The sequence below is a fragment of the Lissotriton vulgaris genome, chromosome 12 (assembly GCF_964263255.1).
Source record: "Lissotriton vulgaris chromosome 12, aLisVul1.2, whole genome shotgun sequence".
NCBI lineage: Eukaryota > Metazoa > Chordata > Amphibia > Caudata > Salamandridae > Lissotriton > Lissotriton vulgaris.
The window spans coordinates 86,850,878-86,878,189 of record NC_141700.1 but is presented as its reverse complement, the minus strand read 5'-3'; the positions used below and the strand labels follow the sequence as shown (position 1 = coordinate 86,878,189).

Below are 27,312 nucleotides of genomic sequence, written 5' to 3'. Positions count from 1 at the left end.
CTGAAGAACCGTCATGAGAAGGGCACAGGGTGACACCTCTCGCAGTTGGATTTGCACCCCCAACATTGTGGTCCTGTGACGCCCGTCCTGGACTGGGCCCCCTGGGTTATGGTTGTATTGAAGGAGGTTGCTTTGTGTTCCGGGTGGGGTGTAGGGTGAATGGAGTGGGGGGGGGGGGGGGGGGGGTTATCCTTACGTGTATGCTTTGAGGGGTCAGAATTGGGTTGTCCTGGGGCTGGGTCTATGTTTGGTGGGAGGGATGGTCGTGGTGGGTGGGCTTGATTGTCTTAGTACAAATGTGGTTGATCTTATTAATGATTGTCAATTAATTCCAGATGCTAACTGATGTGCAATGTTATGGAGCTGGTTCTTTAAATAAAAAGATTTTCAAAAAAAAGAAAATGTGTCAGCTCTGCTACATAGGAATTTTCAAGATATGCTTAGCAATTTTCACCATCTCGTTTGGGACATTCTCTCATCCATCAGAAAGTGCGTGTTTTTCATCCTATGCCACACTTACTGGGACCTCCTAGAGCACATACTTTAGACAAAATTAATTTTCTCTTGCTTCAAACATCCACATCTATCTAGTGGGTTTTACAATAAGATTTATTCTACAGACAGTGATGTGCTTTCATTCGAAGATTCCCGACTCTGAACAATGTAGAGAACGGATGGTTGGCAAATGAGGACTAACACCAAGTGCTGCTAATCGAGGCACAAATGATAAACTAGATTTACCCTCTACCCACAGTCACCCGGAACCGGAAGTCATCGGTCTCCACATCTCTTCAGCCGCAAGTAGCCGGACCAGCCTGTGTGCTGCAGAGGGAGAAAGTAGCCGTTCTCTCTGCTTTTATTTCACATATTAGGAAACTCCCGGCAGCAAATCTGCACATATATACTGTTTCTTCAGGAAGACAGTCGCCGGAAATGCCAGAAGCTCGATTGTTTTAGGTAGGGTGAATACTCAGTTACTGAATTCTCCGTTTGTTTATTTATTTCTGCTTTAGTATATAGCGCTAACTTTACCCGAAGGTGTCAGAGCGCTTTGCGATAGAACCAGTTACATTGCATAAGGATGTCAGAGTACATGCATTCCATATTGATATAATGAAGCGGTAATGCTCAGTGCTCGTATAACATTTGCATTACATACCAAAACGGCATGAAGTACTAACTGATTTGAAGCGTTTAATGGGCCACGCCATTAGCGTTTGCCTTGACATTTTGTAGATGTTTGTAGAGCGACGCAGGGATATGTTTTCTTCGCGCCAACATTTTATATCAAGCAGTGACGCAACATAAAAAAAAAAACTTAATGGGAACCCACTTTCCCAAGAGTTAGAGCCCATTGTTTGCAGCAGATCGTACGATGCGACATGTGAACTATTCATTATTTGTGCATCGCATTTCATTACTGTCAACCTATTTAATACGAAATGCGGGTGATCTCTGGCGTTCTAGGAAGTAATCCAGGTAGTCGAAGGGGTCAGTAACCCCAACCAAATGTGGGTGAGTTTACAGAGGGGGTACTTGATTACTTTGTTTTTGCATTGTAAACGATGTAAATACGAGTTATTACTTAGTATAGCTGTACTTAATTTATCAGCTTTGAAGGATGATATGCCTAGCTGACCCTGCCAGGATCTGAACTTGTAATCTTAACCAGTTTATGTTCGGATTTTATTTCAGTAACACACCTGTAACCGGGGTATTGAAAAAAGTGGAGTGTTGTCTCTAAAAATGGCATGCCTATGGATTTAGGAGCGTGGCTGAAACGTGTGAACTATATGTATGTGATTCCCACCGAGTGACACCCGACCGGAATTTTAGTTCCTCTGAGCTTTCTTTTATTGCATCCAGATAACATAGCACCTTACACTCAATACCAGCCAAGACTATTGCTTTGAAAAGGTGTAAGATGTTGAAGATACACGAGTAACAAAACTAATTTTCTTGTAAATACTATTGGAAATGTTTCAATTCAATAAGAGTTTATTTCGGATATATTTCAATCCATAAAAGCACAAAAATTCAATAAACATTTCATAGTTAAAATCACAGTTTTTTGAGGACAAATAGTACAAATTTCATTAAAAAACAGTACAAATTTCATTAGTGAGTAAGTAGGCGAGATCATAATTAAAGTGCAAGTAGTACCGAATTTACAACAAGAAAATGTTTTCAACTCTGTATTTGGGAGACAGTGAATTAAACAATTCTGAGGCCTTTGGGAGGGGTAGTGGTCTTCAGAGTGCCTCAGTCATTCCTGTTATGTTTACTCTGTTACACGGACGCCCTCTTTCTCCATATCCCACTCATCTGCATATCTTACACCACATCTCTTTTCAGCTCCATCATTACACTCCTCTTCTGATTACACTTCCTCACATTTCCTTCATCACCACAAAACGCACAACACCCCCACTGACTTGTAAGCAGTGCGTTTTCTCTTACTTTAACCGTGTCAATATTTTGACAACTGCGTACTTCCCACAAGCACATTTACAAAGAATTTCAATGGCAACTGCAAGATGCCCCAATGCTCTGTGCGCTTTGCAGAAAACCAAGGATTTGATGACCATGTATTCTGAACACTTTTTTAACTTGCTGACAGGCACTCTGAGAACCTCACACCGCCTTCAGACCTCTCCACCTTGGCTCATTATAAACCCCTGCAGGCACTGCAGTACAATGTATGCACTGTAAAAGAGTAATATTCTGCATGAAAGAAATACAGAAACACAACATCCTGGAAATACGTAATACTCTTAGGGATCCGTAAAACATGTGAAATATGAAAAAAGATCTGAGGGCCTGATTACGAGGTTGGCCCAGCGGAGCAGGCGCAACTCTGCCTCCGCTGCGCCAAACCAGTGCAAAACCGTGCAAGGGCCAGCGACCGTCCTACGAGATGGAAATGCACAACTCGTAATACTGTCGGCGATTCTTTGCTATTCCCATGGCGGTGCCTGGAAAACAGGCACCGCAATTCGAATAGCAATAAAGTTCCAGTACAGCATGGGCGTGGACATCAATGCAGTGCTGGAACTTTGCGGGGGTACAGACGGTATGTATTTCCATGGCGGGGGGCCATGGGAGTCCTGTAGGGCCCCCTTTGTTCCTGCACTGACAGCCTTGTCATGGCGGGGCTCTGCCATGAAAAGGATGGCGATTCAGGAACTCATAATATGCTGAGCGGGCCTGCGCCAGGCCCCTCACAGCATATTGCGTTGTGGCACACCTACGCCACCGCCAGGGAACAACTATTTCCTTCCGTAGCCGACGGTCCACCGCCGCATCGACTTTAAAAGTCGTAATGCGGCGGACGGTGGACCGCCACAGCTGCGTCACCAAGTCTTAATCAGGCCCTAAGTCACTGACATGTAGTAGTAGTAATTACTTTATTTGTTGATTAATAAAAATCGTTACAATCGGAAATGAAACATTTTTCGTCCTTGAAATATGAATACAGCTTTACACTGAAAACTTTAGCAGCAATGAATAAAGTGCGTTTGTGCTAATGGCTAGAGAACAATATCCAAACACTATTGTTAAAAAAAAAATTTAAACACTTTATCTTCAGTATTAAATTTGATTAACCAATCCTGTAACAGTTTCAAACCTTTAGTAACTATGATGTAAGGTTATATACAAAACTTTTAAAAGCAGAATTTAAAAGCCAATTTTCATTTTCTTTTCACTTTTGCATTCAAGTCAATAATGAATGTTACTGTAGTAACGATCAGTATCAGTTTTGGTTAATAATTTTTTTTCGGCAATAAAAATAAACTTTACAAACTGAAAGATCAAGCGGGGCATAGTCTCAGTGAGAGACATGTAATAATGGCGTTCCGACATGTTCTCACCCCGAATTCATTAAAAATAGGTCTTAACAAAGTCTTCCGCTCTTCTAGCAGTTGGGGGCATGTAGTTACAATAAGGATTAAAGTTTCGTCATAGGAGCCACATAACCTACAAAGTTTAGTGGGCCAATTTTTTTCCCATTTAGGTATTCCACCCTTAGTAGGATCTCTCCCAAACCGCAATAACATAAATGTATTCTTTAAGAAAGATTTTAAGTGGGTCAACAAGTATAATTGAGGTTCTAATTTAATAAATGAGTTGGTAACGGACCAGGAATAATACTTTTTTCTGAGCTCATCTATATCTAAAAGCCTCGATAGTAGAGTGACTGATCAATTTATTGTTTGTTTAAGAACAGCTTTGCTCCTAACTTCTTCTTCAAAGGTTGAGCACTTAAAATTATGTAAACTCTCACTGAAAAAGGATCTCCAGCTAATAGCGTGGTCATACCTCGTTATCTCCTGCCAGCACTGATTTGCAAGGGTACCTTGTTTTGAGCGATATAACGAATATAGAAATTTTAAAAAGGCAGATTGCCGTACCAGAGATTGCCTTTTCAGACCAAATTCTAATCTTACATTAGCATGGCCTATATACCTGGGGATCCTAAAAACTGATTTGTAGACTTTTATTTGTATGACATCAACAATTTTTGCGTCTTTACCACCGAAAATCATTGAGCCGTAAGCTAAAGAGGGAATCAGTTTTGCTTTCATGACCTTCAAAAGATGTTCGTGATTTGGACCTGACAACTTGTCCCTCAACTTTCTAAAAGCAAATGACAAGGCTGTTGCCTTTGCTTTGAGGTTAATAAAATGTTGTCTAAAAGACATATTATCGTCAAATGTTATTCCTAGATATTTATAAAATGTTACCGTTTCGATATGTAACCCATTACTGTTCCATTCTTTCTTGTCTGTTTTGGTTCCACCAATAGTCATTATTTTTGTCTTTTTGGTATTGATTTTCAAACCGCTAAGGGTGATATAATGATTAAAAGAATCAACTAATCTTCTTAGACCTATTACAGAATGACTCAATAATATAGTGTCATCGGCATACTGTAAATATTTAATGTCTTTGCCTAAGAGGGAAGATGAGTGAGCATTAACTTCTTTAAAATGTAAAGAAATGTCCGCCATAAAAATATTAAAAAGGCATGGAGCCAGAACACAAGCTTGTTTCAGACCAGTCTTAGTTTCAAGTCGGCGGTTTGTACGTCTGCCATCTAAGACTTTGATCTGAACCCATGTATTGGTATATAACAATTTAATCATATCAAGCAATTGTTTTGGAATGTCCCAGTCCAAATGTTTAGCCCGAAGTAGGTTTCGAGGAACAGAATCAAAGGCGGCTTGAAGGTCAACAAAACAGATATATAACTTTTGTTTTCTATATTTAGTCCTTTCGCCTAATAAAGTCAGTAAAATTCAAGTTCGTGCTGGTTGATTCGCCTCTTCTAAAACCGGTTTGATAGCTGACATGTATTACATTAATGTCTTTTACGTTAATTTTTCAGCAATCTATCATTGTTTTTGCCAGTAAAGTTAAGGACATAAATCTAGGGCCTGATGAGGACTCGTTTTAATGTCCGTTTTTAAGAACTGCAGGGCCTGACATGCAATGGGACCCGTCCAGCTTAATGTCCTGCTTCTAACAATGTAATTCTTATGGACACCAAGTCTTCTTTTTCATAAAGTCATCAAGAACCAATATGTAATTGTAGGCCCACAGGCCTTGTAGACCAATGTCACTGCATGTTATTGCTTCAGGACCGCATCAGTTTTCCTTGCTTATTATTATATAGTGCAACCCTTGCCAAAGGTTAACAGATAGGCTTGTCACCTGGCTAGATAACAAGTATTTTAATATTCCAGCTGCTACAAAAAATTGGGGAAATGCCAGTATTTTTCTACCATATCAGTAGATTCTTTAAACAGTAAATCTAAAATGAAAGCACTTTAAAATCCGTTCAAGAAGCGTCTTAAAAATCCCTGACTTGAAATTAAAGTAAACAAAGACAGAAATGCCATGTTAAAACGTATTTCATAAAGTTCAATTAAGTATTATGTTTGGGCCCTTCCAGAATCATAAAATGTATATAAACAGCAGTTTTTTTCTCAGAAAAGGTGGCAAGCCTATTAACAGAACCTTGAACAAATGCAAAAATAAAACAATATATTAAATAAGTGTAGTAAGCTGGCTCTCTATATAGCGTACCAAAACGAGGTACACTTTGTACAGAGTCCAGGCTACCCTTATTGGTTTAACAGAGGCAAAAATGATAGCACTAAATACTCTTTTGTGGTAGTGTGGACAAGCAGTTTAGACTTATCAGAGGGTAGTGCTAGACATTTGTTGTACTCAAAGATGCAATAAGTGAGACACACTCAAAGAATAAATCCAAGACCAATTTAGAAAAATAAGTTGTATTTTTATATACATTTTGATACCAGAGCTTCGTAAGCAAGTAAGTACTTTTTAAAATATCGGCTTTCACAGGTAAGTAAAATGTTCACTTAAATGCGTCTTTTTACGCATAATGCTTTCCTATGGAAGAGAAATACATATATGGTGTACCGTTACTTGCAGTAGGTTTCCAGGGCTCCCCTTCAGGACTTAAGGTTGTAGTAGGGTAAGGTCCAAAGTTGTACCAGCAGTTAGAGTTTACCTGCCCTGGGGCATCTGGATGTAGAGGTGCTGGTTAGGTTTATAGCCTTATGCTCGCCACCAAAGGAGAGGGTGACCACCCATTCACAGGCTGCAGAGGAGGACTTGGGGACATGTCTGGGCACTCCTAACGGGGGGAGGGGGGGTTTGGTTCACAAGGGTCTTTTGAACTGGGCAGAACAGTTGCTTAAAGTAGACCCGGGCCTGGGCGCTCGGGTGCAGAGTGGTTAGGTCGGCTTGGGCTGGTGCGTCGTAGGACCTTGTGGTTGTCGGTCTTGCCGATTGAGGTTGCAAAAATCAGGACAGCTGGCCACTCTGAAAATGGGTCTCTGTGGCGCTGGTGTCCCTCGACTGCTGCTTGGTGTTGGTGGAGTCCGGATTGAACTCAACCAGGCTTCAGTTGCTGCAAAGGGTCTGGTACCCCGTATATTGTTGCTGTGTGGCCCGGTTGGTCCTGGCGTCTTATCACTTAGTGGGGAGACATATCTGACCTTCCAGAGCATGGTGACCTCTACCTGGGTGGCTTCTCCGTCGGTACGACAAGAGAGCGGCAGCACAGTAAACAGGATTCTGCTGTTTTGGTGCCTATGGACTGCAGGGGAGTAGCTCCTTCACTCCAAGGGAAATTGCCAGCAGTTCGTGAAGGGCTGGCAGTCTACCGGGGTTCTTGGTAGAGTTTCAGTTGCATGACTAGTCGGTTTCTTCGCGATTGTCAAGACTGGTGCAGGCAGGGTTTGTTGCCCAAAAGTAGACAGCAAGTCTTCAGTTCTCATTTTAGCGGCTCTTATTTGTCCTTTTCTTCTGGGTCCGTCGAAACTGATTTCCTGGCATCAGGAGTGTCACCTAAATTCTCAATTTAGAGGCGTTAAGGTGAGTGACAGGTGGTAGATAATAGGCTACTCACCTCTACAGTGTCCACACCTCTTATATGACCACTTCCTGTGGGACGTCGGCATCGCCCTGGCCCAGTAAACCTAATTCCAACGAAAACCAAGATGGTGGAGTTCTAGTTTTCGTGTTCACATCAAGTTACACCCCCCCACCCCCCCCTTAGGGGTGGAACTGGCCTGATAGTGAACATGCCTCCTGACCAGCTAATTTTCTGGCCTGTCCTAGTGGCAAATGGACCCGGGGCTGGCATTTCCCGTATTTAGGGGAAACATGGGTCGTATATCAAAGGCGGCAGTGGCCTTTGATGCCTCCTGCCTTGATATGCTGATTATTAGCCATCCTTCTAGGAGGTGGTGACAACAACTCTGGCCGGAGCAGGTATTGTTTCTGCCCTCAGAGAGTGTGGGCTCTCACCTGCGGGAGTTCAGAAGCCTGTCTGTGATGGCAGGCTGGGCTGCACCAGTCAGCCAGCACACAAGAGGTTGGTAGGTTTTCAGGGGTACCTGTAAGGGACTCTCTGGGTGCATGTATTATTAAATCCAGCATTGGAATCAGTGTGGGTTTATTAATACGAGATATCTGATACCAAACATCTTTTGGCTTCAGTGAAGCCATCTTGTAGGTGGGGAACTCGTAATCATCATTGCCCAGTACATAGACTCAACATGGCTTCCCTGTTCACTGGCAACATCCAAGAATTGACTTGGACATCACCGGGGCATATCTGCTCATGTAGGTATGTCCTCACATGTAATATAATACATCCTGCCATAGGGCTTTAAGCTTGCTGTTGGGGTGACTTAAATATATGACTTGCAGTCAGGGCCGGATTGGCCGTAGCGGGCACCGGGCAATCCCCCTGTGCGCAGCACGGGATGGGGGGGAAGGGTGTGGTTTGTGGCCCTTTTTTGTTACAGGGCCATTTTTGCAGCATAATCGGCTCTGTAACAATATCGGCTGAAAAGAGGCCCTGGCAAAGAGCTCAGCGGGGAGAGGGAGCCGGCCGAGCACTTTGCCAGGGCCGGTTTTGGTTCCCAGTGTCTGCAGGCATGGCACACGGGATGTGGTGCAACCATGTATTACAAGGAATATAATACCCTCTTCCATACGTTAAAAGGATATTGCTAGTCTATTCTGTGTTTCATGACCTTATAAAGGTATTCCATCATGACTTGCAATATGCTTATATTTACAATATGCTTATGAGGTATTGCTTCAGTTACTTGATCCCATATATCAACTTTTTATATGCACTCAGATGATGGACAGAAACACCAATGTGTTAGGAGCTACACATAATTCATACAAATATAATCTCTTTGCACATTTGTTTGGCAACTTTTTGGTTCACCACTGAATGCGGTGTACAGCTGCTAAGTCATATCTATTTTTGATTCAACAAAAGCAGAAGAGATGGTAGTACATCTACAAAGCCAAATGTAATATCTTTTTAAAAAAGTGTGCAGCCAAATTTCTTCTTGAAAGAATTCTGTATTATTCATCTATTTTAAGAAATCAAAGCTCTAGCCAAAAATTACTTGGGTGCAAAACTCCTCCTGGTAGAATTATTTGTGTGAATTTTTAAAAGCATAGTTGTAAGACCTGTTTCAAAGTACCTTGTCTAATGAGTTGAGAACTGTGACCTGATATGTGCTATCTGTTTCCTGTAATGTGCTTTTTCAAGCAATACCTGGTTTCGCGAGGTCCAGCAGAAGCGGAGTTCTGGGGGAACTAGTCCTTTGTTGTTCAAGATCCGCCTACTTTCAAATCTGTGTGCGGCGGGGTACCAGACAGGGGTGCCCTCTATCGCCCCTTCTATTCTCCTTGGCTATGGAACCACTGGCCACAATCCTTAGAACTCAAGGCCATGAATGGGGGATCCCGATGGCAGATGGCCTACATGTGGTCTCGCCCTACGCGGATTACCTGCTCTTATATATCAGAGATTTGACCGATATCCCTGGATCTCTAACAGACATCTTCAACACCTTTGAGGAAATGTCGGGATTGAGGGTCAACTGGTACAAGTCGGGAGCCTACTCCTTCAGCCCGGATACGCCAGAATGTGACATCCGCCTGGGTGGGGCGCGCTTGCAGTGGTACCCCACCACTTTCCGTTATTTGGGAATTTACATCTATCGGAACCCAACAGATGTCTTGGAGGGGAACCTAATGCGGGCGATCGCCTCCATTCGTGCCAAGATCAGTTTTTGGCGAACTCTGCCCCTGAATGTACCTAGCCGTGTGGCATTGGTCAAAATGATAGTCCTGCCACGGCTATTGTACTACTTTGCAAATATCCCCACATATGTGCCTAACAGGGTGTTTCGGGACCTGGAGGTACTGCTCTGTGGCCTTATCTGGAACGCGGGACGCCCTTGTGTGGCACTCACCAGATTATACATGCCCACTGATTCGGGAGGTCTGGCCGTACCTAACATGGAACTGTACTACCTGGCTGCGCAGAGGCAGTGGGTGTCGGGATGGCTCTGCGGTAGGAACCTGGAGGACACTGCCTCGGACTCTACTGTCTGGACCCAGACTCAAATTTACTCACTGTTCCATCCTATGGCTCGGCCCCCCTGTCCCACGCAGCTACACTTAGCGGTGGCGCGCAAATGCTTCCTCCGATGCCTAAGACTCACCCGCCCAACGAAGCCGTACGCCCCTATACTTCCTCTCCTGGGCACCCCCAGAACACAGGGCGTCCTGACAGAGGCCCTTTTGGCCAGCTGGACACATGTCGGGGTGGAAACACTAGGCGACCTCTACGCTGATGGCGCACTACTTTCCTTAGCGGACCTCGCAGCTGGCAAGGACCTCCTGCCGGGGGTTTTTATTGCATGCGTCCCTTGCACGCACGCTGACTGCCTCCTGGGGGGGACATGTCGGAGGTACTGCCGATGCACTACTTCATGCAATACCTGCATGTCATGGGCAACGGCTCCCATATCATACACTGGCTGGCGAAAGCCCTGCTGACCCACACGCAACCTACCACACTGTTGCTCAGAGAGAAGTGGGCAACAGACAGAGGGAGGGACTGGACGGATAAGGAGTGGGCAATGACCTTGGACGGACCGACAAATGTTCAGCGTAACCCCTGTTTTAAACTCATCCAGTTCTATATCTTGCACCGTGCCTACCTCACGCCCGACAAAATAAACATGTACTTCGCAGCCACTGACACCACTTGCCAGCGTTGTACCCTGGTGAGGGCGGACCTACTGCACATGCTCTGGTATTGCCCCACCATACAGACATACTGGGACGAGGTCACATCCTCGCTCACGCAAAGCACTGACGAACACGTGCCACACACATGGGAGGCCTGTATTTTAGGACTCTATAAGCGCACAAAACTGAACAAAGTACAGGCGAGGTTCTGGGACATGGGCCTAATCACGGCCAAGCGCTTAATCACAAAGCACTGGAAAGCCAATGCCCCACCACACATCCGACATTGGCACACATCCTTTCTTAACTGGGCACGGGCAGAGAACACAGTGCTTATCCGGGAGGAAACAGCTGGCCTCCGGAAATTGCCAATCGCGCAGCTCTGGGAGGACCTCCTCAAGTACTTCCAACAAACCTGTCAGGAACAGCAAGGGGTAACATGAGAAGACACGGCCCATTGCCAGAGATGAGAGGCACCACAGGCGGCCACTGCGATTGCCGCAGTCCCCCCTCTCTCCCTCTCTCTCTCTCCCCCCCTCCCCCCCTCCCCCCCTCGCCCCCTCTTTTCTACACAGTCGCGGCCCGGGCTGACGCTAATGCTCCCACCCGCTCGCCACGCCTCACCTACCTGCACTGCGCCACACCTACATCACTGCCCCTGCTCCGGCATGCTCCCAATTTGCGACCTGCCGCTGATGACACACTGACCGCTCCTTCACACTGGGCGACAACTCCTACACGGCGGATTCTGGTCATGTCCCTTGGAGGATGGCCCCTGTCATAGTTGTGTTCTGGAGTCGTCTCACGTGGGCCTCCACCCGGGCCCCCCTGCGCCCCGGCGATTGCCCCGCCGCACCCAGTCCCCGGACTGTTAACTCACCACTGCACCTGCAACCACCCCCCCCCCCCCCTACGCGCTGACAGATGCTATTGTTTACCCCCATAGTTTTACAAGTTCTGGAACTAGTTCCCACGCTGGTCATGTTCCCCGACCAGGCCCTTTATTGTTCCTGCCGATACTACTCTACACGCCATGGCTATGTCACGGGACAGCACGCAACTGCTGACACACTATGCTCCTGTTACAACGACGTGACACGACCCACTGTACAATAGAGGCTTGGGCCGCGACCTGAAACAATGTCTTCCACCACCGGACGGCTGACATCAAGCATCGACAGCCACCTCAGACGCCTGTGCACGCGTTGGCGTCACTACAGGGTTTACCAACTGCTAGGCCTATGGGCAACTGCGCCCCAGTTACAGTGGTCGCAACCTGGCGCCGTCGACATCATACACTTACTCGCATGCCTTAGTGAGCTATACTATTTTACACCAACCCTCAACAGGATGGCATCGCGAACACATAGCCTTTAGTATCCATACTGATAGTCCTCTCCCTGTGGAGACGGATCAAAGCTGGAGCGATGCCAATACTGACAAAGCATTAATGTGTCTCAACTAACAACAAAACAACAAAATTCATAGACCTGCTTGGTATTGTGCTGTGTATTGAACTCTGTCCACATGATTCTTTTCCTATACTATGCTGCCGGACCCCAGGGTTGCCGGCTTATTGGCTGTGTTCACTTGCTAATGCTTCCTATGTTCAATATTACCTGCTGCCGGCCCCTGTGGGTTGTAGGCCAAGTGCCGAGTGAAAGAGTGGTTTGAACAATAAAGGTCTTTAAAAAAAAAAAAGATCCGCCTACTTTCAAATACTGCTAAAGAGATTCTCTACCTAGCCCATTTCAGTCCGAAAGAGCAGATAAAAGAATGGTTGGAAAAAAAAACATTGGACACACATTCTTGATATCCATTGAAGCATTTGCTTTTACTGTCCAAAATCACAGGAAAAATCAAGAAAGACATAACATTGAACTTCACCTAAATTACTTCTAAATCAGGTCCACTGGAATCACGTGATTGTGTTGCCACAGTATTTTTCGCATAGTTATAGAATTGCTGCATTTGCCACACAGTCTAAATGGGTTAAAATCTGCATGATCTGCAGATTTTAACCCAAAAAATGTTTGCTTCTAGCTCAAACGAGTCATAAGCTACGAAAAATACAGCAACACCTGTTGCAGCGCAGTGTAAGGCCTTTTGCAAAGCTTAACTGGCCTCTTTTCTGATGTATATTGCTATATTTGGATGTTAAACTGGTACTGATGAGGTCTGACCAATGCGCAGACAGTGTTAACAAGTGTAAAAATGACAAAACAATTAGTAGGATTTGGGTGACCTCAGCATTCTTGCCATATCGGCAGGGCTTGGAGGATGTCATGAAACTGCCTGGGGCCTCCAGAATTCCCTGGCTTAGGTTTGTTCAATACCGATTGAGTGAGATGGGGTGTGGGAACCTTTTGATCTACCCCTAAGGAAGCTACAGGGCTTTTGAAAGAGGCATTTAAGCGTTTATATTGGCAATGTATTTACAATTTGTTTCTGGGTTATGCCAGGGTGGGCTCTGTAGGAAGGTAGATACCTGACTATGGTTACCCCCGACTTTTTGCCTGGTGTTTTGCTGGTTTTCCGACTTAGTTGACCTGGGGCCCTGCCAATCAGGACCCCAGGCCTACTGCTCTCTCTCTAAAATGGATTCCATGTACCTTAGGTACATTTCCAATTGGGACTGGGCCACCTTATCAGACCCTGTAACTCAGGGCATCGGTGTACCCAGGGCCTACCAGGGGCTGAAGCATGTATTATGCCACCCCTGGATGGCCATCTAAATCTGACACAACTGGCTGCACGACAGCTGGGGCAACGTGGCGTACTCGCCCGTTGCTGTAGGTATAGTATCCCTATACCTAACCTTAAAATGGACACCCGAGTTCCTATCAGTCACTCCTATGGCAGGTTTTGACAATCCTGAAGGCAGAGTGCATGGAACCGTGTGAATTGGGCTCTGGCACGAGCCGAGCCCGGTTGCAGCTTGCGGAACCAAGACCCAATGGCTGTTCCATGATAACGCATATCATATCGGTAACTTCGGTATCGCGTTATCAAGGCATGTCGAGTAAGGTGTCATACGAATCGGGATGCTGCCCCCTCACCAATTCTGGTGACGAGGTTAGCATTCCGCCCTTCTAGAGGGACACGACATGTACGTAACTGTGAACCCCGGTTAAAGTTAACTGAAGCCTCAGCTCCACAAAATGGACGCTGCCACCACAGACACGAGTCTGACCTCCTGCTGCTGGGAGTCCTTCCAGCGAGGAGAGCTTGGACAAAGGGTTTCCTGTCAAGGGCGGTGTTCGCACCGTCCCAGACAGGGTTTGTGTATTCTGGGTAGGTAGGGCTTTGCGAGAAGGTGACTGCGGAGTGGCACCCCGGTGCTCACTACGCATCTGCCGGCTAGAACCAGTTCCAGGGGCGCGCAGCCCCTGACCTGGGGAAAGTCCAGCAGGGGGAGAGGGGTGTAACTACCCCCCTTCCTGGTCCCACCCTTAGGGCAGGACCTAGTCATGTACTCACCCCTTTCTTTAGGATAAAGGCCGGAGCGGGGACCCTTCCAAATTAGATCATCTTTGAATCAAGAATACTTTCTACGAAAGGACTTCGAGACTCTTCTCAAGATTTCTCCCTTGTGGCTAAGGAGTAGTCACCCTGCATCCGCAGGCACCATCTAAGAACTCTGCGGTTTGCTGCAAGTCCTTCCTCAAGGATCCGACGGCCCAGCTCGACGAGAACCGGCTTCCCTGGCACCTCTGACCTCTACCCACGTCGTCAGCTCAGCTGAGATCTGTGGGTGCTACGAGACCTCGAGGGACCGGCCATCATCAAAACCTGCACGCTTTCTTAATCAGCACGACCATCGAAGCAACTCTCCGGTGAGTGCTCTGGGGTCCGAGAAGCCCCGACCCTGAGTAGCTCCAGCACCGAAGTGCAGTCTCCCAGCATCTCCACGATCTGCGTGGGGCCCTTCTGCTCGCTGCTCAGCACGTTGTCTGGTCACTAGCCGCTGGCTTGTGCCCTTCTTTGACGACATCCGACAACCAACGCTGCTGGTCTGGTTGCTCCAGATCGGCCCTTGCTCCCTTTTTCGAGAGGAGCACCCCGGACCCTCCTGGTCCACTCAAGACGCCATCTTAGGCCCACCACGTGGCCCTGAGATCTGCCAAGGCTTGTTGCCCCAATCCTGGGCCCAGCGACGCCGACAGCATCAACCTTCGTGGGACAGCTCGCACCTCCATCCTGGTCGCCGACAACGCCTCCTGGTCCGTGAGACTGCAGAGCCTAGCGTCGCCCACTCACCTAGTCGAGGTGACGGCCAACCGGTGCCTTCCTGGTACCCTCGGACTACTGGCTAGTAGTACGAACTTGGTCCCCTCTGCTTTCAGGTATCAACAATCACTGATCCAGGCTTGGATCTCTACGAACTATTCATCACTGGTCGCTGGCCAGCAACTCCTTTTCTTCCGGCTCCTGGCTCGTCAGCGAAGACCCCCGACGCCTGTAAGACTTGTGCAGCTGCAGCCCTCGTGGCTAGGTAACTTCGGCATTTCGGTGCCTGCATAGCCTCCTTACTCTAGGGTCCCGAGTCCCTCGCTTCCGACTTGCCTTATCGGGTCCGCCCGAGACCACTAAACTTTCCGTGCCCTCGGGCACTTGTTTTAAATTGTGCACTTGAAGTATTTTCTAAGAGCTTTGGTTCTGTGCTTAGTACCCTGTCCTCATAAAGAGTACAGGGCTGTTGTGATTCTAATAAATATACTGTTTATTTTCATAACACTTGTGTGGTGTCCTTTCACTTGGTGTTCAAGGGGTATGTGATGGTATTACAGCTGGCTTAACACGCCCTCGAGAGTTTAGCCCGAAGACTGCTCGTATCCACGCTACTAGGATAGCTGGTCTAAGGTTGACTTACAACCAATCACCATAAGGGTCGTTTGGAACGATACATAGTGGTCGCTAGAATAGCGAACGCTGCATATCGGGCCAACTTCTCACATTGGTGAGCAGCGGTTGGGATTTGAGTTTGCTGTTTTACCACGCGTATCCTAAGAATAACTTGTGAAAGATCACATAAGTACTCCAGGTACATATAACTTAGCTTAGAATACTCTGAGTTCTACTGAACCAGCTGTTGCAGCTCCTCAAGGCTTAGCACACCTTGGCTACAACTCTTAGCAAGGGATCAGTAGGTAAACCCATAGTGTAGGTAGGTGCATCACTTACACCACACTAGAAGCAGCATGTCGGACAAAGGAGGAAACTCTGAGTCTCCCCTTGTGTCAGTCGACCCTCCACAGGTCACCTCCAGATATGCTGCACTTAGCTTCCACGAGATGCGACAGATCTGTACATCTCGGAAGTTAAAACAGGGTGCAAACCCTACCATTCCGTTTCTGATTGGTCTCTTGGAGACTTATGATGCTAGGAGGGCGGGTAACCCCGACCCTTCTCATCCAGAAATGGAGATGCCTCCCCTCGAGGGAACCCGAGGTGACCCTGACCTTATCCATCTCTCCGCCGAGGGCGAAGAGGAGGACGAGGAACCAGAGACATCTGGGGACGAGGCAGACGAAGGTCCAGTCATAGTTAGTCAGCTAACTCAGGACAACTTAAGCCGGCACGAGATTGGTACTAGGGGACCCCTGGGCCCTCTCTCGGGCCAGCTTAACATTGGGAACGGACGAGTTAGGTCTCTGTCGAGAGGCTCTAACAGATCCGCTCGAACCAATGGCTCTCGAGGTTCTGCTCGAAGAGGGATGACATCACCTCAGAGGAGAATGTACGAAGCAAAGGAGAGGGAAGTCAATCTGCGGATCGAGAGGGAAGAACTTGCCCTAGCCAAAGAGAGACTCGCCTTTGCTCGAGAGCAAGAGTTGAGTGGGACGATTCCCACTGGTGGCAGCATTCCCCCACGGGAACCCAGGAGTTTAGACACTAAGCACCTGAATAAGATAGTGCCCCCCTTTAAGCAAGGGGACGACATCCACAAATGGATTACTGCTTTGGAGCGGGCCTGCACTGTACAGTGCGTCCCCCAGAGTCAGTGGGCAGCTATCTTGTGGCTCTCCTTTGAAGGTAAAGGTATAGATAAGCTCCTCACTACTAGAGTCGAGGATGCTAACAATTACCAGGTCCTGAAGAACACACTGATTGATGGGTTCGGCTTAACCACTGAGCAGTACAGGTTGCTGTTCAGGGATACCCAGAAAACTCAGTCTCAGGACTGGTCTGACTTTGTCGATTGTGCCACTAAGGCTTTTGAAGGCTGGCTACTGGGAAGTAAGGTTACTGATTTTAAAGGATTGTACAATCTAATTATGAGGGAGCAAATCTTAAGTAATTGTCAGAACCAGTTATTACACCAGCACCTGGTAGACTCTGATCTGACCTCTCCACAAGAATTGGGTAAGAGGGCAGACAAATGGGTCAGAACCAGGGTCAGGCCGAAGAACCAGGGTGGTGACCAAAAGAAGGAATCGACCAAGCCTCAAGAGAAGGGTGGGAATAAATCTTCTGATCAAACCACAGGGCCCCCAAATTCCTCTGAAAAGGGTGGGTCCCAAACTTCTCCCAAAACCCAAAAGAAACCTTATTGTCACACCTGCAAACAGGTGGGCCATTACAAAACTGACAGCAGTTGTCCCAAGGCCAACAACAATAAGGAGAACATACCCCCAAATAAAGCTTCCCAGCCTCTTGTTACTACTAGTAGTAATCCCCCAGGTGGTGGGAGTACCCCCAAGAATCTGGGTGCATTTTCTTTGGGAGTGCCTGGGGACTCTGGCCTAACCAGGTCCCCTGACTTAGATACTCTTGTCTGTGAGACTGGCATGGGGTTTGCCAACTTCACCACCTGTCCCAACACTTTGGGCAGGTACAGACAGGAGCCCCTCATCAATGGTTCAAAAGTTGAGGCCTACCGAGACACAGGGGCTAGCATCACCATGGTGGCTGAGAGCCTAGTCCCCTCGAGGCAACTTATGCCTGGTGCCACATACCAGGTAGTGAACATTGATGGGGTGCAGAGAGATCATCCCATAGCAGTGGTAAATCTCAGCTGGGGAGGTGTCACTGGTCACAAGAGAGTGGCAGTGTCACCAAACTTGCCTGTAGATTGCCTACTGGGGAATGATTTGGAGACCTCAGCCTGGGCTGAGGTAGAGCAAGAAACCCATTTTAAAATGGTAAACCTCCATGGTAAGGGTAGTGGGGCAGTGATAGCCACAGCCCCAGTCCAAGATGTCCTCCCTGAACAGGTCAGGAGGGCTGTGCCAGTCGCAGCCCTATCCCAGAAAGATGCCTTTCCTGAACAGGTTGGCAAGGCTGTGATGGTCATATCCCAAACCCAAACTGAGTCCCTTCCTGAAAAGGTTGGTGGAGTTGTGATGGCCACAGCTCAAACTCAGACCGATAATAGTGTTGTGAAGCCTGAAACAATGGATCACTCCACTCAAACAGAGAGCATTGAGGAGGAAGAAAAGTCTTCCCCCTTCCAGACACTAGGTGAGAGCCAGCCTCCTCAGGGAACTGACTCTACCCCTGGTGAAGGAACTGCCCCAGAGGTAGTCAGGCCTAGCCTGGCAGAGCCCCTGATGACAGTGGAACCTTCCCAGGTGGGACCCAGTCTGGAGCAGGTAACCTGCCCCTCTCTACCCTGCCTCAGTCAGCCCAGGGCTGTAGAGGTCAGGGAAGCCAGTGGTGGACCCCCAAGGGCCCCCTGTCCAAAAGAATTTCCCAATCCGCAGATTAGGATCACTGAAGCTATTAGCCCTAGCCAAGTGAAAATAAAACACACTCCTGAGGGATCCCCCTTAAACTTAGTTAGGGAACTCCCACAGCTGGACACTGCGGGGCACAGCCAAACATGGGGCCTAAAAACCCCTAACCTGACCTGTCCCTTCAGTAAGCCAAACAGAGGGACTCAGCCTCCAGCTTTAGGTAGCCAGAGGTTGACCCTGAGAGCTCATAGCAACTCCGTACTGGAAAGAAAGGAACATATGGTGGATAGTGATTGGAGGAAGTTGAGCCCGACAGTAGTGGAGTCTCACTTCAGTGCTCCATTCCCACACCAGCCTTTTACTTTGCCAAAGCACGCCACAGGTAGTGATTCCCTATGGTGGAGACCCTCAGATACCCTTAGGGTGAGGGGTTGCTTAGTGGACCATGATACAGGGGGTAACCATGCCAGTGCATGTACCACCTCATATGGCCACTCAGACAATATAGGCTTACCTGGACAAGGATAGCCTCATCTCCTTTCGTTTGGGGGGGGTTGTGTAGGAAGGTAGATACCTGACTATGGTTACCCCCGACTTTTTGCCTGGTGTTTTGCTGGTTTTCCGACTTAGTTGACCTGGGGCCCTGCCAATCAGGACCCCAGGCCTACTGCTCTCTCTCTAAAATGGATTCCATGTACCTTAGGTACATTTCCAATTGGGACTGGTCCACCTTATCAGACCCTGTAACTCAGGGCATCGGTGTACCCAGGGCCTACCAGGGGCTGAAGCATGTATTATGCCACCCCTGGATGGCCATCTAAATCTGACACAACTGGCTGCACGACAGCTGGGGCAACGTGGCGTACTCGCCCGTTGCTGTAGGTATAGTATCCCTATACCTAACCTTAAAATGGACACCCGAGTTCCTATCAGTCACTCCTATGGCAGGCCTTGACAATCCTGAAGGCAGAGTGCATGGAACCGTGTGAATTGGGCTCTGGCACGAGCCGAGCCCGGTTGCAGCTTGCGGAACCAAGACCCAATGGCTGTTCTATGATAACGCATATCATATCGGTAACTTCGGTATCGCGTTATCAAGGCATGTCGAGTAAGGTGTCATACGAATCGGGATGCTGCCCCCTCACCAATTCTGGTGACGAGGTTAGCATTCCGCCCTTCTAGAGGGACACGACATGTACGTAACTGTGAACCCCGGTTAAAGTTAACTGAAGCCTCAGCTCCACAAAATGGACGCTGCCACCACAGACACGAGTCTGACCTCCTGCTGCTGAGAGTCCTTCCAGCGAGGAGAGCTTGGACAAAGGGTTTCCTGTCAAGGGCGGTGTTCGCACCGTCCCAGACAGGGTTTGTGTATTCTGGGTAGGTAGGGCTTTGCGAGAAGGTGACTGCGGAATGGCACCCCGGTGCTCACTACGCATCTGCCGGCTAGAACCAGTTCCAGGGGCGCGCAGCCCCTGACCTGGGGAAATCCAGCAGGGGGAGAGGGGTGTAACTACCCCCCTTCCTGGTCCCACCCTTAGGGCAGGACCTAGTCATGTACCCACCCCTTTCTTTAGGATAAAGGCCGGAGCGGGGACCCTTCCAAATTAGATCATCTTTGAATCAAGAATACTTTCTACGAAAGGACTTCGAGACTCTTCTCAAGATTTCTCCCTTGTGGCTAAGGAGTAGTCACCCTGCATCCGCAGGCACCATCTAAGAACTCTGCGGTTTGCTGCAAGTCCTTCCTCAAGGATCCGACGGCCCAGCTCGACAAGAACCGGCTTCCCTGGCACCTCTGACCTCTACCCACGTCGTCAGCTCAGCTGAGATCTGTGGGTGCGACGAGACCTCGAGGGACCGGCCATCATCAAAACCTGCACGCTTTCTTAATCAGCACGACCATCGAAGCAACTCTCCGGTGAGTGCTCTGGGGTCCGAGAAGCCCCGACCCAGAGTAGCTCCAGCACCGAAGTGCAGTCTCCCAGCATCTCCACGATCTGCGTGGGGCCCTTCTGCTCGCTGCTCAGCACGTTGTCTGGTCACTAGCCGCTGGCTTGTGCCCTTCTTTGACGACATCCGACAACCAACGCTGCTGGTCTGGTTGCTCCAGATCGGCCCTTGCTCCCTTTTTCGAGAGGAGCACCCCGGACCCTCCTGGTCCACTCAAGACGCCATCTTAGGCCCACCACGTGGCCCTGAGATCTGCCAAGGCTTGTTGCCCCAATCCTGGGCCCAGCGACGCCGACAGCATCAACCTTCGTGGGACAGCTCGCACCTCCATCCTGGTCGCCGACAACGCCTCCTGGTCCATGAGACTGCAGAGCCTAGCGTCGCCCACTCACCTAGTCGAGGTGACGGCCAACCGGTGCCTTCCTGGTACCCTCTGACTACTGGCTAGTAGTACGAACTTGGTCCCCTCTGCTTTCAGGTATCAACAATCACTGATCCAGGCTTGGATCTCTACGAACTATTCATCACTGGTCGCCGGCCAGCAACTCCTTTTCTTCCGGCTCCTGGCTCGTCAGCGAAGACCCCCGACGCCTGTAAGACTTGTGCAGCCGCAGCCCTCGTGGCTAGGTAACTTCGGCATTTCGGTGCCTGCATAGCCTCCTTACTCTAGGGTCCCGAGTCCCTCGCTTCCGACTTGCCTTATCGGGTCCGCCCGAGACCACTAAACTTTCCGTGCCCTCGGGCACTTGTTTTAAATTGTGCACTTGAAGTATTTTCTAAGAGCTTTGGTTCTGTGCTTAGTACCCTGTCCTCATAAAGAGTACAGGGCTGTTGTGATTCTAATAAATATACTGTTTATTTTCATAACACTTGTGTGGTGTCCTTTCACTTGGTGTTCAAGGGGTATGTGATGGTATTACAGCTGGCTTAACACGCCCTCGAGAGTTTAGCCCGAAGACTGCTCGTATCCACGCTACTAGGATAGCTGGTCTAAGGTTGACTTACAACCAATCACCATAAGGGTCGTTTGGAACGATACATAGTGGTCGCTAGAATAGCGAACGCTGCATATCGGGCCAACTTCTCACAGGCTCTCTCACCAATGCCTTTCTTGAACACAAATATGGTTATGTTGCAGAAGGATATTTCGATTAGATTGAGCCTCCCCTAGCCAAAACTTTACATATGAAATTTTGGTTTGGAACCCTGCCTCTTTGGTCAGTCACAGTTAACTCCTTTACTGCAGCGCAAATTCCGCTGCGGTGCGGGAGTTCTAAACAGTGGGCGGGGTCACGTTGGCCATTGGACGTGCGCAGCACTACCGAGGTAGTGCTCATTACAGCCGTTGGCCGAAGCACGCGCAAGGGGTTAAGTGGCTGTATGCATCCAATAATTCAGATTGGAATTGCCCTTTTTGTCTGCAGGTGTCCGAGATCATGGTCCATGTTGTTATTTTTTGCCCGTCTTATGCGGAGTATAGAAGAAAGTGGATCCTACAGGTTTGTCACAACCTGGGGTCTAGAGACTGCAGAACAACAATCAGGGGTGCTTAAAATTTATTGTATTTGATGTATCACATTTTTATTGAATTTGTGGAGGGTCAGGCAGAAAGTTTAGCTTCCTGATGGTGTGCGTCATGGAATACTCCTATATGTAGAATTACGAAACAAACACGCCTGGGGGTATTTACTGCTTTGACATGGAATATGGTTGGACTGTGCTCACAGTTTTATAAATTATGATATTTTAGGTATCTATTGTTCTCCTATTTGGCTTTTAATCCCTTGATGATGACATTGACTATGTCTTTGTACTTTGTAAAGGTATGTTTTGATAATGACAAGATGATGATTTTAAACATTTTAATTGCTAATGCGATTTGTGAACATATGTCAAGATGATTATAGGCTTGCTATGCACTTCAGGACTGATAGTCTAAATGTTTTTAACTTTTCATGTTTCTATTATTGTGGAGAAGTAGCAATCCAAATAACATTTTGAGACTGGCTGACAAAATAATGGAAGTATTACTATAACAAAACGTGCTGCATTGTGCCACATAAGTTGCCTTTTCTTGCCGCATAATTGACTCAACCATGCCACATAATTTGGCCCTCCCCCGCTGCATAATTCCAGTGGCCCTGCTCTAAATTAAATACTGAAATTAATGCACTATGCAAGCTTTTGACCATTCACATATAAGGAAAATCAGATTACAGACATTTTTTTGCTTCTGTATGAGAGATATGAATTCTGAAAGTGGGACCGAAATTGGGTCCAGAGAGAACAGGTTAGGACAGTACAAGAAGTTACCTTGTTGTTTTAGCCTTTCTTCAACAAATCATTTACTTGATGATTAATATTGTGAAATTGTGTCTTCTGTAATTTCATTTTGTTGGCTATACCATCAGGAATAATTTGTTCAGAGACCTAACACTAGTGGAGATGGTGCCAGAGATACTCCTAATTTAAAGTGGTTGTGCTTAAGCTACTTCAAATGGCATCCTTTCTGTCCAGGACCACTGAGTAAACTTTGGTGGCTTCAGGACAGAAAAATCCTGGTTCCCTCAGTCCTCAGATGCAACTAGATTATGTTGGCCGTGGTCTATCTTTAGAGATAAAATGGGAACAAGAAGGTGCACTTTCCATATATGTATAAGTTGTTCTAGGGTACAATGTTCTGAACTAAAGATGGATAGGTTTAAATTAGGTCACCCGTCTGGAATTGATGCAGCAGAGAAAATGCCTATGCCATAGTGGTGTTATGATGTCAAGCAACTTGTGTCTAAAAGATGCCAAAACATCTGGTCTTCATAATGCTTCACTCCAGACAAATATCCCAAACTCATATTATTGAGATTTAAGGCAGAAAAAGCAATTCAAGTATTTCCACTGCCCATTCCACCTTTACAGTGAAGATATTCCCTTTTTATTGAATCCTGTCATTAAAAGTTCTTGATTCTCGAAATGTAATCAATGTATTAGTCTATATTTGAGGCTTGCAGTATATTTGGTAAACGTGACCAACATAACAAGCATTTTGTGTCTGATTTAGACTTTGGCGTAAAGGGCACTTAGTCTCTGGCATGGGAGAAAGCTCCCCTTGGGGAGATGTTCATTGTTTTTTTTCTGTCATTTTCCAAAACAAAATCCCATATTGGGATCGTTTTTTGAAAGTATAAAAAAAAGTTTGAAAGTTAGATGGATGGCTTTTTCATGATAACGAATCCGCCTGTCAAACTTTCAAAACATTTACAGGAACTGCTGTGATGGTGGTTCCTGTAAATGCAAGAGATGTCTACTTGCCAAGTAGACAGCTTTTAAATTTGATCTGCAGAGTACCATCACCAAGGCAGAAATAAAGTACTTCACCATGGTGATGGTACTTAATCCTTTAACCAAAGTAAAAATCAAACATTTGTCTGGTGTTCAAATATATAAATTGTATGGAAGATGAATGGATACAACTGATTTGGTAATCTTGATGATAAATGATTGTCACTAGTTTCAAGGCACAATTATAACAAAATTCTTAGACAGATCAAGTTTGATTCCAAATTCTAATTTGACCTCTGTTTTTTCCCCCAAAGCACTGCAAAATGCACTGGAATGACATGCATGAAGAGGACTTCTTAATACATAACTACACCACCTGATTTACTTTGTACACCTTCAAGAAAAACAAAATAAAAAGTTCTTCAAAATTCATGAACTAGAAGAAAAAGGCAGATGATGCGGAGTCCCCTAAAAAAGACAATAATTGGTACAAGAGAAAGACAGATTGGAAAATCTCAGTGCGACAATGGTGACAACATATTATCTAACACTGATACAGAAAAAGAAAGGAGAAGGGGAATAACCTACACATGTACTGAATGTGGTAAGAACTTCAATCTGTCATCTAAAATGATAAATCATCAAAGATGCCACACAAAAGAAAAACCATATGTTTGTATTGAATGTGGGCAGAGTTTCAAACAGATATCGAGCCTGCGAGTTCACCAAAGAATTCACACTGGAGAGAAACCATTTAAATGTACTGTTTGTAAAAAGAGTTTCTGCCATTCATCAAGCCTGGTCATTCATCGACGAGGGCATACTGGAGAGAAACCCTTTGAATGCCGGAAATGTGGAAAGAGATTCAAACAGTCTTCACATTTGATAAAGCACCTGCCTGTGCACACAGGAACGAAAATTTACACATGTGACGAGTGTGGGAAGAGCTTCAGCCAGTTGGCAAACCTATCAACACACAAGAATGTTCACACTAAAGAGAAAATGTATAACTGTAATCTGTGTAGTAAGAGTTTCAGCCGCCTTGCAAACATGAAAAGACATCAAACTTTACACACAGGAGAGAAACCATTTGCGTGCAGTGAATGTGGAAGGACATTCAACCGAGAATCAAACCTTACTGCTCATAAAAAATTACACACATCACCAAAGTTACTTAAATGCGAATGTGGAAAGACTTTCCTACGGCTATCAAGCCTGATTGCTCATCAGAGAAAACATTCAAAAAAGAAACCATATGCCTGTGGTGAATGTGGAAGGCAATTCAGGAAGCTAGAATGTTTAGGAATACACAAGCAGACAAATTGTCACCACTCTTATTCTGCCTAGCACTAAACCAATTGAGCAGCAAAATATATTGTAAGCACTGCTTTAATCTAAATTCCAGAAATAAGAAGTTTGATATGAATTAGTAACGACGGTCATCATTTAATTAAAATGTAAATAGGAAATCTGTAATATTAGAATAAATGTATCTGTGCAACCAAAAGTAAATAGACGCAAGGTGGCTGAATGGAATTTCTGAATGCGGTTTCCATCTGCACAAGAATGTTTCTACAAATAGAGACATTTTAGAGGGAAATACTTTTTCCTAGTAACTAGGAATTGAGATATTGTGGCATCAGCTATTTTTGTTTACACTAAGCTGTGCTTATTTTCTCTTTTTGCTTCCCATAATGTGACATTTATTTGTTATTTGGGAACCTCAAATGAGTAAAGGGGAGAGACCAGTGATGTCGTCTTTGTCAGTTGATGCCTTTGGGTTGCAGAATGTAACAGGCTGTAACCATCTGGGATTCTTCAGCCCCTCCATATCCATTGGGCTTTTCAGGATTACTCTCAGATACCCGCTGTGTTCAACTTCCTGCATTTGATGATCTTATCCTTCTCAACTCATCTACCATCTTATAAGGATAGCAATTAAAAGAACACGAATGATAGTTGGGAATCAAAAGACCCAGTCTTGTTGTTTATAAAGAAGACCTTGAGAGGTCCAAATGTGACTGCTTCCCGATTTGCTCAGATCCTCAACCCTGCAGATACCAACAGAAAACCATTATCAGTTACTATTTTTGCATCACCCCTTGTCATAAATCTTCCTCTAAGAATTCAGTGAGTACCTTAGTTACCATGCCAAAGAGAATGGTAATCCTCGACAACCAGGGCATATATTTTTTCCACAAATAGCACCCCATGTATAAAGTGAAAGCTCGCGTGTTTAACAAGATGATGGCGCACTTGCATGCTGTTAGGTTTGGACAAATGGCGAGAGCAGCCCTCTTTGTCCATGGGTGCAGAATAGGGATACCCTGCCCACTTAGCCATTGTGGGAGGTCCCAGAGGGACCCCTACTCCATCCCCTCGCTTGGGACCAAAATTACAAAATGTTTAGTTGCGATCCTGCTGGAGTCCAGTGGGATCTTAGTGTTATATATATATATATATATATATATATATATATATATACAAAATAGCGGCCGGGCCAGCTGTGTAAAAGTTGGCGACTTGGGCCAGCCGTGTATAACAAAGGTAACCGGGCAGGCACCCCCAATCCAAAGCCTCTTCAAGGCCCGAAGGCCCTAACTGCCTGTCTTGAAATGTAATAATAAGTGAGTGGGGCGCACAACCCCATCCCCGGGGACCTGGTTCAGTATTAAGGGGGGATGCAACCCTTCTCCCCCGAGCAACAAGGAGGCCCCGGAGACCCCATCCCCTGGGGCTAATTTAAAATTAAAGGGGTGGCTGACACATGACCTCCCCTCCCTGACCCCATCGCTCAGGGCGGACATTATTAGGGAGGGGGTGAGCACCCCTCTCCCACGGCCTCTAAATGCCCCTGGGACTCCACCCCAGGGGCGAGTCCAATATGGTGTCCCGGAGAACCAACTCCAGGGAACCAATCAATCAATCAATCAAAGCATTTATATAGCGCACTACTCACCCAGAGGGTCTCAAGGCGCTAGGGGAGGGGGTCCGGTACTGCTCGAACAGCCAGGTCTTGAGTTGCTTCCTGAAGGCGAGGTGGTCCTGGGTCAGGCGGAGGTGGGTCGGGAGGGAGTTCCATGTCTTGGCGGCGAGGTAGGGGAAGGACCGTCCCCCTGTGGTGGCTCTTCGGATGCGGGGGACGGTGGCGAGGGCGTGGCCGGTCGATCGAAGCTGGCGTTTGGGAGCGTAGAAGTTGAAGCGGCTGTTGAGGTATCCTGGTCCTTGGTTGTGTAGGGCTTTGTGTGCGTGGGTGAGGAGTCGGAAGGTGATTCTCTTGGTGACCGGGAGCCAGTGCAGGTCTCTCAGGTGTCCGGAGATGTGGCTGCGGCGGGGGATGTCCAGGATGAGTCGTGCTGAGGCGTTCTGGATCCGCTGAAGTCTTTTCTGGAGTTTGGCGGTGGTGCCGGCGTAGAGGGAGTTGCCCTAGTCCAGATGGCTGGTGACGAGGGCCTGGGTGACGGTCTTCCTGGTCTCGGTGGGGATCCACCGGAAGATCTTTCGTAGCATGCGCAGGATGTTGAAGCACGACGAGGAGACGGCGTTGACTTGTCTGGTCATGGAGAGGGTGGAATCCAGGAAGAAGCCCAGGTTGCGTGCGTGGTCTGTTGGTTTGGGTGCGCTGCCCAGGGCGGGGGGCCACCAGGAGTCGTCCCAGGCGGAGGGTGAGGATCCCAGGATGAGGACTTCCGTCTTGTCCGAGTTCAGTTTCAGGCGGCTGTTCTTCATCCATTCGGCTACCTCTTTCATCCCTTCGTGGAGGTTGGCTCTGGCGGTGGCGGGGTCGTTGGTGAGG

General features: G+C 47.1%; 1 protein-coding gene across 1 annotated transcript; it reads left to right on the top strand.

The window, feature by feature from the left end:
- Nucleotides 1-796: 796 nt before the first annotated feature.
- Nucleotides 797-25,646, top strand: LOC147673423 (uncharacterized). Its single transcript, XM_086947269.1, has 2 exons — nt 797-957; nt 23,831-25,646. The coding sequence occupies exon 2, from the start codon at nt 23,970-23,972 to the stop codon at nt 24,861-24,863; it is 894 nt and encodes a 297-aa protein (XP_086803395.1). The 5' UTR covers nt 797-957; nt 23,831-23,969; the 3' UTR covers nt 24,864-25,646.
- Nucleotides 25,647-27,312: the final 1,666 nt, after the last annotated feature.

Excerpts from the sequence above, each read along its gene's own strand:
- LOC147673423 (XM_086947269.1), top strand. The coding sequence starts at position 23,970 with ATGATGCGGAGTCCCCTAAAAAAGACAATAATTGGTACAAGAGAAAGA.